We start from the raw sequence: 15,212 nt of genomic DNA, 5'->3' as shown, positions 1-15,212 counted from the left end.
GAATCCACATCCTCAGGGCTATCCCCATGGCAGGCCTTCAGCCTGAGCCTTCACATACATCATGGCAAGGATGGCAGCTCTTCCCAGCTACTGAGCACTTGCTTCCCAACTGCCAGGTTCTGTGCTAAATCCCATGCTCACATAAAATCCTACAGTAGGTTTAACCATCCCCATTTGACATTTAAGGTATAGAAAGTTTAACTAACATAGATAACTCCCTCCCAAACTTGAGAATTAATGCATTCCCTTTAAACAGAACCCACTTTTAGGATATCCACAAGCTTCCTAAGGGTCTACAGATCCCACATTGACACTGACTTGGGCAGTGACAGAGCCCAGAGCAAACAGGGCCAGCCCAAATCCAGTGACCTCCTCTTCACCTTCTTAGAAGAGACAGGAGAATCACTTGAACCCGGGAGGTGGAGGTTGTGGGGAGCCAAGATCGCGCCATTGTACTCCAGCCTGGGCAACAAGAGGGAGACTCCACCTCAAAAACAAACAAACAGAAAAGTCTGCCATATGTATGGCACATCTCAGCAATGAACTCTCCACGAGTCTGTAGGAGAGCTGGATCTTACTAACCTAGCCAAGTTGTATGCAGCACCAACCATGAGCTACCAGGGCAAAGGGAGACATGACTCTAGTAGCCTTGCACCTCTACTGGGCTTACTTAGGGTGGGGGATTTCAGGTCTAACCCATGCCCGGCCGGCCTGGTGGGTGTGTTCTCCATTGCAGAAGCCAAGCGGCCAGTCAACCTCTGCAAACCCAGCCCATGCATGAATGAGGGCAGCTGCGTCCTGCAGAACGGGAGCTACCGCTGCGAGTGCCGGGATGGCTGGGAGGGCCCCCACTGTGAGAACCGTGAGTGGAACTCTTGCTCTGCATGTGTCAGCCAGGGATGGTATTGCAAGTCCTGCCAAGTCCCACAAACTCAGCTGAAGGCAGGTTCTAAAACATTCGTTCAGTGGAGGGAATTATTCAATCATTTCCCCACAAAACATTTAGTGAATACCTCATGCATCCCAGGCATTGTTCTAAGTGCGGGAACATAGCAGTAAACAAAACCTCTGCCCTCATGGAGCTTCCATTCTAATGGGGAGGCAGACAATAAGCAAATTAAGTATAATACAACATGTGGTGTGTTAGACGGTGCCCAGCACCCTAGAGAAAGTCATGACAACTAGGAGGGAGGCCACAGTTAGGAGCACAGTGGATCCAGGGTACAGGAGGGCAGACAGAGGCAGGGGTGGGTAAATGCAGTGGTGGGAACTGCTGGAAGCTCTTTTTGGGGTGCTTTCTATTTGCTCAGTAAAATGGGAAGAACAGCTAAGTGAGGATGAGGAGGAGGTGCCAGAGGTTTGAGAGAAAAGAAATGACTATCAAGAGAAGGGTAACAGATTAGGGCCTACAGAGTGATTGTTGGGAGGCATTAGAGGTCCACTTATGGCTCCTGTTCATGAGTTTGAAGTAAGAACAGCCAGAAATCAGAAGACAAGTCCAGTCGGAGCCTTGGTTTGTTGGCCATGGGCAGAGTTTGGCTTCCTAAGGCCAGAGAGAAGCTCTGGAGGACAATCTGATGGGGTCTCTGATCTGGCATCTTCTGCTGGGGGCGAGGTGGGTTGTAGAGTAGGATCAGGACCTGAAGGGGTCCTCAGAGGCTGCTGGAGGGCTGAGAAGGGGATGCAGATACTCCTGTCCTCAGAGTTCACCTCCTTCCCCAGGATTCTTGAGAGGAGACGCCCCCGAGGCACGTGGCTCCCATGCAGGAGGGCAGCAGCCGTACCCCTCCCAGCAACTACAGAGAAGGCCTGGGCACTGAAATGGTGCCTGCCTTCTGGAACATCTGTGCCCTGGGGGTCCTTAGAATGTCTGCTTCCCACTGTGGCCAGGACCACTATTCTCAGTGAGGGAGGAGGATGTCCCAACTGTAGCCATGCTGCTTAGAGACAAGAAAGCAGCTGATGTCACCCAGAAATGATGTTGTTGAAAACTTTTGATGTGTAAGTAAATACCGACTTTCTGTATCTGCTGTGCCTTGTTAAGGCTATGACATCTGCCACCTTTTCCTTGAGGATAAACAAGGGGTCCAGAAGCCTGAAATTTAGTGGCCTGACATTCCTTTGCCCACAATCAATGCTAGCTAGAATGTTGTTGACACAGTAATGCCCAGCAGAGGCCTTTACTAGAGCATCCTTTGGACGGTGAAGGCCACAGCCTTTCAAAATGGAAAGCAGCGGCTTTTCTGCTTCCCCATAGACATCCTGGATGCATTTGCATTGAGTCTGAAAGGGGGCTTGAGGGACATTTTTGACTTCTGGTGACTGCCTTTTGTGTGTGGAAGAGACTTGGAAAGGTCCCAGACTGAAATGTGACCAATTAACCAGCTTGTTTGATGATGGGGGAGGAGCTGAGTGTGCAATTGGCCCAGGTCTGGAGGTGAAATTGTTCTGAGTAGTGAGCAGTGTCCACTTGAAAGGTCTTCCTTTAAAAGAGGTTACGGCCAGAGGCTGTGGCTCACGCTTGTAATCCCAGCACTTTGGGAGGCCGAGGCAGGCGGATCACCTGAGGTCAGGAGTTTGAGACCAGCCTGGCCAACATGGTGAAACCTCGTCTTTACTAAAAATTCAAAAAGTAGCCAGGCGTGGTGGCAGATGCCTATAATCCCAGCGACTCGGGAGGCTGAGGCAGGAGAATGGCTTGAACCCGGGAGGCGGAAGTTGCAGTGAGCCGACATCACACCACTGCACTCCAGCCTGGGCAACAAGAGTGAAAATCTGTCAAAAAGAAAAAAATTTACTTAGGAGGGGTTGTGGTGTGTTTATGGAATTATTTCCTTATTCTCCTTTTAGTGGGGCAAAGAGAAGATTCTTAAACTCAAAAATATAGGATAAAGAAACTTAACAGAGATTTTGCTTTCTAAAGCATTGATCTTACGCTGCCTACGTTTTAGTTTTGTTTTGCTTTGCTTTTCTACATAGCTTTTAAAGAAATAGTTCAAGAAATGTTGGTTATTTACTAAACAGGGATATTTGTACCTATGCGGCAAAGAGGCATGTTTGGAATATTCTCTGGCAAACTAGATACTTACTATCCCTGCAGTATTTAGGAATTACTTCTTCTCCTTAGTTGTGTTGTTTAGAGTTGGATTTTCAGTAGAAATCTTTCTAGAGCTCTGACGTAACTCCAGACACCTTATCGTTTTTCTTTTTTTTTGAGACGGAGTTTCGCTCTTGTTGCCCAGGCTGGAGTGCAGTGGCACAATCTCGGCTCACTGGAACCTTTGCCTCCCAGGTTCAAGTGATTCTCATGCCTCAGCCTCTTGAGTAGCTGGGATTACAGGCACATGCCACCATGCCTGGCTAATTTTTGTATTTTTAGTAGAGACAGCATTTTACCATGTTGGCCAGGCTGGTCTCAAACTCCTGACCTCAGGTGATATCCCTGCCTTGGCCTCCTAAAGTGCTGGGATTACAGGGGTGAGCCACCGTGCCCGGCCTGTTTTTCTTTATAAATATTTTAACATGTTTTATAGACAAACATTCAAGCATACTTTGTCTTTAAGAACTTCAGGATTTCTGGTGCTAGAAAAGTGCTTGAAGTAGTATCACCATGATTTTAGATATTAAGAAGTCTGGTGTACCAGACATTGAGTCATAATCATCTGTATTCAAGGGATACTATCATTGATAATATTCTGTTGTTATGCTGCCCTTCACAGAAGACAACGTCCAGGGCAGGATCATGTGCTCCCTGGCAGATGCTGATCAGTGATGTCATAGAAATGACATGAATGCATTGTCTTTAAATAGCAGTTTAACCATGTTATAATGTAGGCTTTTTGTCTTGTTCCGGGCTGGTATTTGGGTGCCCTGATTGAATTACTTGGATTTAAACAGCAAACTCTGGGCTCTGGACTTATAAAGACCTTTACCGTTTCTTTGTAGGAGATGGTGTTCCCACCTCTGAAATATTTTTTTCCCCTTTTGTAGTGATGGTGCCACTGAATAGTTCAGCTTTTGTCAGTACCCCAGGAAAATGCTATCCTTTGGCCTAACTAGCCAAGCCTTCTTTCATTTAAAAGAAATTAGCTTTAATTTTTACCTTTAATTACTTATTCAAGTAAGACAAATATATTTTCCTTGCAAGAATTAAAACATTGCATATAGGCCATAAATTTCCTTATTTTCTCTGAATGATCCTGATTCCAGTCATCCTGTTGAATACCCTAGTTCTAATAATTGACTCTTGCTTTTCTAGAGAAGTATTTCCAAATGATCCTAGTTCTTGTCTCTTCCTTTTAAAGTTGTATACCACGTCTTTTTGCATTGCCTGAGACTTCCAGAATAATGTTTCACGAAGTAGCAGGTATCCATATCTGGTTCTTGACTTTTTCATCATTATAATTGTTTTCTATGGGTTACTTATCAGTTTAAGAATGCTTTATTCCTAGATGAACTAAGAGTGTTTATTATATGTTGAGATTTTTGGTATGCTTTTTCTTCTTCAAGATAATGTGATAGATTATCCATTTATATATTTTCAGTCATTGAACAACCCTTGATTTTTCTGGATAAATTCTATTCGGTCATTAAACATCATTCTATAAACCCTGCTGAATTTCATTTGCCAGCATTTTATTTCAGATTCTTTTAATCTGTGTCCAACAATGAGATATGTTTACTTTTGCAATTTGTTTTGGATTTTTGGTATCAGAGCTATACTAACCTTATAATGGAAAATACATATTTCTCAAACTTTACACAGATATAATTTGAAAACTCTTGTCAGTATCTGTACTTAGAGCCTCCATTTCAGTTCTGCTATTTTATATTGCCTTAGGTTGTCTATTAGTCTTTTTAATGAACCAGATTTTGGTTTTGTCATTTTTTAAATAAACACATTTATGCTATAAACTTCCTTAATTACTACTTAGGCAACCTTCCCAGTATTGGTATGTTTCTTTTTTCCCAAGAATTCTTTAGGAGTATATTTAACTTGTGGGAGTACTGATTTTTCATTTACTTACATATGATCAATTTCTGCAGATGTTTCCTGTGTCTTTGGTATGTTGTTAACTGTACTACTAAAATTTGCTTTCAGTCTTATCTATGCTCTTTGATTCAAGGAGGCTGAGTTTCCTGCTAGGACCCCATCTTGTAGTTCAGTGTGTAAATAACCAAAACATTTCCTCCCTTGAGAACCCCCCAGGCCCTGCCCCAAGTCATTTCATGAAATACAAGGAAAACCTCAAATACAATGAACATTTTATTTAAAAAAAAAATCTAACTCACCACTTGGTAAAAGGTCACCAAATGTTTATGAGAGAGGAAATAAGAATAAAAAAAGACCTTTAGTTCTCAGGAACAAGTGTTAGAGAACTGATACACAACCCCCCAGAAATGAGGCAGAGATAATAGATGAAATGTTTCAACCTGTGTTTAAAAAAAAAAAAAAAAATCAGGAAAAGACAGGGGCAGCACAAGGAACAGCACTGCCAATTTTAAGAGGGAGACCAGCCTAACCAAAATTCACCACTTTGTTCTTAGAAGGGGAATGGACATCATTAAACAGAACTTAAAATCAGGGACTATTTATATTAAATAACTCTTCCCTTAAAAATGGCCCGACCACAGGAATGAATCTGTAAACACACAGTAATATTTTTCCCTATGGTAAAGAGTCAGTTTAATCTCAAAAGACACTTTTCACTGTTTCTAAATGACAGGATTTTAAGCATTTTTTCCTATATATAATACAGCATCACTTAAAATTTTATTTAAAGACAGTTGATTCAGGCCTGCCTTAGACTGGAAAGAAGTATTTAACTTAGTGGGATCAGTGCTTCAGCTTGGTCCCAAATATTTTCCCCCATTACTGTTTCTGGATGTCAACGCTTTTTAAAATCACTGAAGACTGAGTTGGGCCTGGTAATATTGGAGAGAACTGAAGGCAAGGATGGTTTAATCCCCAACTGCTAAGTATTGGATAAGAGACGATGGCCAGGAGTTTAGGTCTTCTCACTCACCAAAGCCAGGTGACCCATAAGACAGGGCCCTGCTTCCTTGATTCATCTTCCACCAAAGTCTAAACATGAGGTTTTTACTATTTAAAAATCTTAGTAAAGCAATTGATGACAACTTCAAAAAAGAAACACACAACATCCCTAAATACAATGTCTTGTTTACATCCAATATACTTAGGTCTCCAAAGAAGCCTCCTTTTTGTTGTATTATTTCCTGTAGCTCTGAAAAGGGACAGATCCTCCTCTTAGCTGAAGCTTGCCATTCACAGTACCTCAGTCTTTGCTTTTTCTTCTAAACAGACTCACCCTTTTGCAGAGATTTTGCTTTAACAAAGCAGGATTGTCACCAAGGTCCACATTGACATGAGAGTCTTCAGATGAAGCTTGTTTTCTAACTTGCTCCTTTCTTCTCCCATTCCTAGGGTACCATTCCAATACGAGCACCCACCCCCCACAAAAAAGATAGTTAGTTATCCACTGTAGCAACTTTGATATATATAGAAAAAATGTGAGAAAAACTATTTTAGGCATAGAGGTGACAAACAGGTTTCAAACCCTGTATGTTCATCACTGCTTAGAGTGCCTATTCAGAGGTTTTTGAGACTGTGGCACAACAGCGAGTGCCTGTAAGTGATGTCTCCCACAGCAACAAGGGAGTGGAGGTTCAGATGCTTGCATGGAATTATTGGTTAGCCATTGTTGTGAGCACCTCCAAATATCTGCAGCAAGTAAGCAGGATAGGAATAAAGAACAGAGTTTGCCAAAGGCAGCCCTAGGCATGTTCTTTAGTGTACAAATAAGTAAATGATGATACTTTTTGACTAACCCTCAGGGAGAAACTACATCATAGCATGGATTCCTCATTTACAACTTGCTGAGAATTTTGCCACTAGTTGGGTGGTCAACTTTGGACAATTCAAACCACCTATGTGAGTCTGTTTCTTTAGTTTTAATGGTAGAAGTCCTGTGCAGTAACTGACTTTTTGATTTGAAAACTGTCATAATCTGTCCCTGAGCTGCAGCTGTCCTGCTGGAATCTACCCGTAACTGTGTGGAGGGTAAGAACTGAAGTATCCCCAAGTTCACAGGGAAGGACACGCGAACCAAGTGCAGGCACCTTTCTGGTTGGTCAGTGCGAAAGACTGAGCCAAAGGCATGGCAAAGCCACTGCCACTCCCTGGTGAGTGCCAAGCCCTTGCTCAGAGCTGGTGCCAAAAGCCACAAAGCACCACCTGGGTCAGAAGATGGGCCCCTATCTTTGTGACATTCCTGCTGGCCCCAAGGGAGACTGGGAGTGACTACTTACCTTGGCTTTCTGGAGGACAGTGCCTTTGCCTGTGACCATGACTGAGAGAGGCCTGTTCTTGAGCGTGGTTGCGGAGTTGACTGGGGTACAGTCTGGGGCAGGGGCAGGTGTGACAGCTTTGGGCTATGGTTACAGGAGGAGAGCAAGGACTGAGTCAAGGGGAGGGAGATGTGACCCACCTGCCCCAACCCATGTCCAGGGAGCCCTACAAGCAGCCCAGAGACTGTGGCTCCAGCACTCACGCGGGGGCTCACGTTCTCCAGGTGGGTGGTGTCCACAGTGGTGCCCAGTGTCACAGGCCCCGCCTCAGCCTTCTTCAGGTTGTCCTTCACCTCCATGATGCTGAGCTCCAGGTCCACACGCCTGCTCTCCTCACCCCGGCACTCCTCGTCCATTTCCTTCAGCTTCTGCTCCAGGCTGGCCAGGACTTCCTTGTCTGGAGAGAGAAGTATGCAGGCCTCAGAGAACAGCATCTCGGCCCAGGCCAGGGAGCCCTGCTGGGTGGAGGCAGGATCTACATACCTCACCACCCAAGAAGGACCACAGGTCTGGCCCCAACACTTAGAGCCGGGGGTGGGGGGCCTGTGTGCCGGGGCAGCCTGCAGGCCTGCTCTAGTTAGCATTCTGCAAAGGCTAGGAGGCTCTTGGGGAGGAGAGCTCTGGCTTCACTAAAGGGCATGAGTCAGGCGTAAGCCCCTTCTTGTAGATTCTCAGAGACTCTTGGTTGTTTTGACAGTGACCCAAAAGGGTGAGGGGCTTTATTCATGGCCCATGGAGGAGGGCTGGGCAGCTTGACCTGCCCTACCGAGTTCCCTCAATCCTCTGACTTCCCTAGGCCTAACAGAGGAGGAGTCCTCAGCCCTGGCTCCTCCTCTTAACCCTGAACCTCTCGGGTTGCTGCTGTCACACCATGAAATGATGCCTAGGGCCTGTATCCTAGAAGCTCACTGCTGGAGGAAAGGATGGTATCACGTATGTACCACATAAGAGTTCTGAGCCCAGGGCCACTGTTTAAGAAAAATTCATAGATGCTGTTGAAGGACCATCTCTAAAGACAGAAGGAAAAGAAAACATATACCAATAATGTTTTGAAGATTGGAGTTTAAAAAAATACAGTTCAAGCTGGTTGAGGTGGTTCACACCTGTAATCCCAGTACTTTGGGAGGCTGAGGTGGGCAGATCACTTGAGACCAGGAGTTTGAGACCATCCTGGCCAACATGGTGAAACCACGTCTCTACTAAAAATACAAAAATTAGCTGGGCGTGGTGGCATGTGCCTTTAATCCCAGTTAGGAGGATTGCTTGAACCTGGGAGGCAGAGGTTGCAGTGAGCCAAGATCGTGCCACTACATGCCAGCCTGGGCAACAGAGCGAGACTGTCTCAAAAAAAAGAAAAGCCAGTGGGTGACTTTGCATTCTCAAGACCTTCCCTCACCAGTCAGCTGAATTTGTCCCCAAACCTGCACTGCTGCTTATGCTTGTTCATGCCCCTCTACAATTCAAATAAACAAAAAGTTACTCCATGAACACTAAGTCAAATACTTTGAAAAGGTTTGAGAAGAGGCAGGTTGCAGCTGGTTTACACCTGTAATCCCAGCACTTTGAGAGGCCAAGGCAGGTATCCCTTTGGCTCAGGAGCTCTAGACCAGCCTGGACAACATTGTGAGACCCCATCTCAATTTTTTTAATTTTAAAATTTTAAATGCAACAGATTGCCAGGAAATAGCTGTCAAATGATATGAGTGTGATTTGGAAGATAATCTAAAAGACTTCTTGGCAAGTGTCTTAAGTTTTTGTTGACTTTAAAGAAATGAAGGCTGATGCATTAACAGGTATAGTTAACGCATGAAGGATGACATGAGACTCCAGTCAGCCGACCAGAGCTCAAAAAATCTGCAGTGCCAGGTCCTCAAAAGATGGGCCAAGGAATATGCATTTAAGTGACAATAAAATACTTATGGCCTATGCATAATCCACAAAACTTAACTCCTTTAACTAGCTTTTCACAATGACCTGCTGGTCCTATTGATGTTCTGTCATAGGCTTTCTCTCTATGTCCAGGAGAATGGCCTTTCAGACAGGATTGTGTGTCAAAGAGGACACACAAGGAGCACCCACCTAGGCCAAGGCCCACTGATTGGGAAGGCAGGTGACAGCTAGATCTTCCGCCAAAAAGTTAAGCCTACAACAGCCCTCTGAGCTGAGGGTCCCTCCCCACTGGGGGTGCCCCTTAGGCCCCTTACCTGTGCATTTCAATAGGGTTTCCTTTAGCTCCCGTTTCTCTTTCCGGAGCTGAGCCAGGTGCCCCCGGATTTCTTCCTTTTTCTTTTCAAGCCTCTCCTTCTCCTCTGTGTACCGCTTCACCTCAGCTTCTGTCCGATTCTTGCCAAGCTTGATCTCTACAGACCCAGAGAGGGAAGCCCCAGGTCAGCACGACTGGATCATGAGGGCTGTCCCCAGTCTACTGGCTCAGATAGAACCTGGGACTTTGGCACAAAGCCCTGCTAGGCTGGATGCCAGACCTGGACAGGGGCCTCTACCTCTCTGAACTTGTTTCCTAATCTGAAAAGGATGGTGTGTAAAGGATGGTTAATATGTCAACTTGATTGAAGGATGCAAAGTATTGTTGCTGGGAGTGTCTGTGAGGGTGTTGCCAAAGGAGATTAACATTTGAGTCAGTGGACTGGGAGAGGTAGACCTGCTCTCGGTCTGGGTGGGCACCATCTAATCAGCTGCCAGCATGGCTAGAATAAAGCAGGCAGAAGAATGTGGAAGGACTTGACTTGCTGAGTCTTCCAGCCTTCATCTTTCTCCTGTGCTGGATGCTTCCTGCCCTCGAGCATCAGACTCCAAGTTCTTCAGCTTTTGGACTCTTGGATTCACACCAGTGGTTTGCCAGGGGCTCTCAGGCCTTTGGCCACACACTGAAGACTGCATTGTCGGCTTCCCTACTTTTGAGGCTTTGGGACTCGGACTGATCCACTACTGGCTTCCTTGCTCCTCAACTTGCAGATGGCCTGTTGTGGGACTTGACTGTGTGATCGTGTGAGTCAATTCTCCTTTATAAACGCCCTTTCATATGTACATCTGTCCTATTAGTTCTGTCCCCCTAGAGAACCCTGACTAATACAGATGGAATCGGGCTAACTTCCCCAAGCACAAGTACCTGCACTGGTCACACGCAACCTGTCCTTCACAGGTGGGCTGGCGCCAGGTGGGGTGGCCACCACGGCGTCGGGGCAGCTCGGTGGGAAGGAGATTCTCTGCTGTTCAGTCTGGATTTTGACGGTGGTGATTCTCAGGGAAGGCTCCTCTGGCTCCAAACTCTCCAGCTGCTGTGGGGGAAAGCAGACCTGGCTCAGCGGGCTGAAGGGACGTGGGAAGGTGGTCTGGCTTTCCTGCAGGGGAGGGCCTGTACCTGTTCCCCCAGGTTCTCTGGACACTTTATGCAGGGCTCATCTGGGGTGGGACCTGGGCCTGGGTCTGTAGGGAGGGCCTCAGTTGCATTGTCCAGGTGGGACAATGTCAGGGAGGAGGCCTGGGCCTGGACACTGCTGGGGCCATGCAGAAAGGACTTGATAGGTGTGAGGTCCAGGTACACTCGGTCAGATTCTCTCTCATTTGGGTCATCCGCAACAGGGGTGGCTTCCTCGGTAGGCTCTACCTGCAGAAGAGAGAGAGTCTGGGGCATTCACCATTACCTCCACTCTCTCAGCTGTGGAGGGGGTACCAGCCCTGCCTCACAGCTCTGGTGCCCACCTCACAATGGTCCAAGAGATCTCCCTCCCTCCTGGTGGGGGCCACTGCTTGAGTCCTAGATATGTCACTCAAGGTGGAAGACCCAGACAGAGCACTTAACTTCCCTGAACCTTATTTCCTCATCTGTAAAGAGGTAAAGAGCAGCACCTTCCCATAAGGTGGTTAGGGTTCAAGGAGATCATCTGTGGGAGGTCCTCAGCTCAGCACAGGGTTCAGTGCCCAGCACGTGGAAGCTGCCATCGCTGTGATCATCTCACTCGACAGTCGATTTGGGCCTGGTAAGCCTACTGGTGCCTCCACTCCCAATCCCACCACCACACCCCTAGCCCTGGCCAGAGTGGTTCACCAGTGTTTCATCTAGATAAGTCCCCAAGCCAAGCAGACTGCACAGCCTCACATATAGGAGACAGCCTTGTTGCACTTAGGTGTCTGCACTAGTGGCCTGGTAGGTGACTCAGAACCCACTCAATCTCAGGGATACTCTAATGATCTCTGGGATTGAGGTTTGCAGGAGGAGGGCTGGAGAGTCCCAGGCGGCTGCCTGGCCAGGTCCTTACCGCAGCTGTGAGCTCCGACAGTTCCACGTCGTCATACAGCTCCTCCTGGCGGTCCTGGCTAGGCAGGCCATCGATGTAAGTGTTGGGCTCTGAGAATTTTCTCTGCATCAGTCTGGAAACAGGCGGAGGTGGCATGCATGAAGCACCTGGGGCAGGGTGGCAAAAGCACCAGGCTCCAAGGATTCCCAGTGATGAGTGGTTGCCATGAAAGTGGTAGCCACACAAGAGATCTGGGACACCCACCTCCCTGGATCAGAGGGCACCTCCTCCCTCTTTCCCAGTGCCTTCTTCCTGGAATTCTTGGTTCGAGATTTTCCTCCCAGAAAGACAACCTTCCCTTGCCCATACGCCTCATCCTAGGAGGATCCCTTTGCCATCTTCTCCCCGATTCCTCCCTTCTAGGATCTCCTTCCAGCAACCACAACAAAAAACCCCTTCTCATTTCATCTTCACAATACACTTGGGGTGGCGCCCGCCACACTATCCCTGTCTGGTCCATGAGAAAACTGATTCTGTTTCAGTGGCTCGGCCAGCTTCCACGAGACTGGCTCTACCACCCTGACCAAAAAACGCCTCTCCCTCAGCCCGTTTGCTCATCTGGAAACAGAAGCACCACCCCCTGACCTGCTTTTCTCCAGGGTGTGCTGGAGACCCAGTGAGGGATTCACTGGAAGGACAAGTAGGAGGTCAGGAAAAGGGACAGCTCTGCCCGGAGGAGCTGGAAAGTCTAACTGCTGCCGAGGATGCCAAAGCCGCCCCTGGGGCCCGAAGCCTGGCTCGGCTCCTTGCTCTTAGCTCAGCTCCTGGCCGTTGGCCAGGCCTCCCCAAGGGCTGCTCCTTGGCTTCGCATCTTCCTGCTGCTGGGTAGAGAGGGGTGGGACCCTGTGCTCTCTGCTGCCCCCGACTCCGGCTGACCCAGGGCCTGCAGCATGGCCAGGTATAGGAGAGTATACAGAGGAAGGGTCCAAATTACTCACAAGAGGGAGTTTTTGGCCGCACTCACAATACAGGAAACCCTATCGGCATCCACGTAGTCGTAGGTGAACTCTTCTGGGTCTGTCTTGGAGCCTGACTCGGAGAGCAGGAGACCCAGCCAGTGGCCCATTTCCTCGGAAGACTTGGCCTGGAACGAGGCCAAGAGAGACATGAGCAGGGCCAGGCTGTGCTGCCTGGTGCCAGCCCCTCCCCACCAGGCCGTGACCGCACCCCTACCCCAGAGCCCACCCACAAAAGCCTCTGTAACAGCCCAGGGCCATGCCCTTCCTGCTCACCAGCCTACCCACCCCCCAATGGCCCCAAATCACATTTCCCGTCAGTGACATCTTGATGCCACCTCAGTAATGCTGGATTTTTGTCCCAAGGGCCATATGAGATTTCTATACATTGTGTTTTTAGGAGGTGAAAACTTACCACCAGGTGATCACTATTAAAAATTGTTAGTGATCACCTGTTAGTTTTTAAAATGATTAAAAAATTGTCTTTTAAGTTGACACTTGTATTTTATGAACGATGCATGTCATCACCTTAATCCCATATACAACAAGACTCCCTGGATCCCTAAGAAATAACATTCAAATTTATTTTTGTTCGTGGCTTCAGTAAAGTCGGGACAACTTTTAAATGCCTTACACTAGCTCAGCTGCTAAACTGTGATCAAAATCCCAGTGAATTTGGTATTGTTTTTCCCCAGGGGACAATGCATTCTCATCAAATTCATCCATTGGGTACCTCAGTTAAAATGTCAACATTGTTTCTTTAAAATAAGAAAAAACTGCCCATTTAATCAAAGCTATAGGTTTATTTTCATGAGGAAAATCAGCTCCCTTTGGTATAACCCATAACTCCATCACTTGCTGCTACATTCTCTTCACCAAAGAGGTCGCGATGAGCAGAATTTGACATTTAGCTGATTTCTTTTTCACAGTTTTTTTTTTTTTTTTAAGACAGAATCTCGCTCTGTGGCCCAGGCTAGAGTGCAGTGGCGGGATCTTGGTTCACTGCAGCCTCTGCCTCCCGGCTTCAAGCAATTCTGTGTCAGCCTCCCAAGTAGCTGGGACTACAGGTGCCCCACCACCTCCAGCTAATTTTTGTATTTTTAATAGAGACAGGGTTTCACCATGTTGGCCAGGCTGGTTTCAAACTCCTGACCTCAGGTGATCCACCCGCCGTGGCCTCCCAAAGTGCTGGGGTTACAGGCGTGAGCCATCATGCCCAACCCCCACTCAGTTTCAACTGGATTCTAAATACAGCTTTTCATGGGCCTCCCCTAGTCCAGGCTGCGTCTCTGCCCTGGACAGCTGTGACAGCTTCCTAACAGGTCCCTTCTTGCCCCCTTCCATCCACTCCCACCCCAGTAGCCAGAGGAAGCATCTCGGAACCCCGATCTGAGCTTGCTGCCCTCCCCTGAAAGCCATCAGGGCTCTGTTGCTCCCAGCCTGTCACCCAGCCCCCAGTACAAATCTATAGCACCCTCCCCACTTCTTTCCAGTCATTGAAGCTCAGCGATCAGTTGGGTGATTTGCTGAATAACATCACACTCCCAAACTAGGACATAAGTGCCACAAGGACAGGGAGCCCATATTGTTCTTGTCCACCATATTCCTGTGCTGAGGAGATGTTTGTTGATGGGGAACAGCTGAATGGACAAATATAAGCTATAAGCTAGACCCTGGGAAGCAATTGAGATGTGGGTCTTTCAGCCACCAGAGGGCAGGATTGGAGCGAAGTTTGAATGAGGACCTCCTCATCAAAGACTAAGTGAAGGAGCATTCACGGGCAAGTGGGTGCTTCCATGCGTGGAAGGGACTCAGTCTCCGCTTGCAGCAGCTTGCAAGGCATTATATCACTTCTTCATTTGGTAAATGTAACATCATATCAAACAGGATGGGGAGTGAGAGGAATGTAATTGTATCACAAAGTGAATTTTTTCCCCCAGATAAGCTCTAACAGTGTGGTTTTTATGTACTGGGCCTAGAGGCTCTCCCAGCTGGTGACACCCAAACAAAACAGCACCCACTTTGAATCCCCAGCAGCTTTTTTCCAGTAGCTCAGGGAGTTAAAAATACTCCTCCTGCCCCAAGTGCAGGAAGTAGCGCATGGTTCCACTCCTATAATGCAACCACCCTGAGGTCAGAAAAGGAATGGAAATTTTTAAAAATGCAAACAATCTCAGGCAAACGAAAAATAACACGTGGGGACATTGATTCTCCCTTGGTAGGATTACAGTTCCAGAGACTGGCAGCAAACAGCCACCACCGCCACACCCTGGCTGACCCTGCTCCCTGCCCCGCAGGCCGGTGGTACCTCAAGCTTGGCCAGCTCCTCGCCCTTGTGGAGGATGCGGAAGGAGTAGAGGTGGTCGGGGCTGGGGTCTGGGACCACCTCACAACCCACCAGGCTGAGGGGTTGCTGGGCCACCTTGCTCCGGTTCCGGTCCTGGTAGAAGTGCAGGTGATTGTCCCTGACAGAGCACCAGCGAGACTTCCACTGGCTGTTCACCAGCACATTCAGGTAACCTGCAGGAGGAAGTGCAGATGCAGGAGGGGACTGGGCTGCAGGAGGGGACGC

At 47.7% G+C, this 15,212-nt stretch overlaps 2 protein-coding genes across 2 annotated transcripts in view; one reads left to right on the top strand and one right to left on the bottom strand.

Moving 5' to 3' along the window:
• The window catches only part of VWA2 (von Willebrand factor A domain containing 2), a 51,459-nt gene extending 46,545 nt beyond the window's left edge, over positions 1-4,914 (top strand). Inside the window, exons 13-14 of the mRNA XM_011967498.1 lie at positions 737-862; positions 1,723-4,914. Coding sequence (XP_011822888.1) covers positions 737-862; positions 1,723-1,820 — 224 coding nt within the window. The 3' untranslated portion in view covers positions 1,821-4,914. The remainder of the gene's footprint in view (positions 1-736; positions 863-1,722) is intronic.
• Positions 4,915-5,884: 970 nt separating this feature from the next.
• AFAP1L2 (actin filament associated protein 1-like 2) overlaps positions 5,885-15,212 on the bottom strand; it is a 56,386-nt gene continuing 47,058 nt past the window's right edge. Inside the window, exons 10-18 of the mRNA XM_011967497.1 lie at positions 14,949-15,160; positions 12,623-12,768; positions 11,646-11,757; positions 10,748-10,993; positions 10,496-10,664; positions 9,573-9,728; positions 7,584-7,765; positions 7,330-7,452; positions 5,885-6,441 (exon numbers count right to left, since the gene is read on the bottom strand). Of these exons, the coding sequence (XP_011822887.1) occupies positions 6,415-6,441; positions 7,330-7,452; positions 7,584-7,765; positions 9,573-9,728; positions 10,496-10,664; positions 10,748-10,993; positions 11,646-11,757; positions 12,623-12,768; positions 14,949-15,160 (1,373 nt within the window). The 3' untranslated portion in view covers positions 5,885-6,414. The remainder of the gene's footprint in view (positions 6,442-7,329; positions 7,453-7,583; positions 7,766-9,572; positions 9,729-10,495; positions 10,665-10,747; positions 10,994-11,645; positions 11,758-12,622; positions 12,769-14,948; positions 15,161-15,212) is intronic.

Source organism: Mandrillus leucophaeus, unplaced genomic scaffold (assembly GCF_000951045.1).
Source record: "Mandrillus leucophaeus isolate KB7577 unplaced genomic scaffold, Mleu.le_1.0 Scaffold80, whole genome shotgun sequence".
NCBI classification, from domain to species: Eukaryota; Metazoa; Chordata; class Mammalia; order Primates; family Cercopithecidae; genus Mandrillus; species Mandrillus leucophaeus.
Note: the sequence above shows the minus strand (reverse complement) of the source record. Positions and strands in the feature narration are given on the sequence as shown.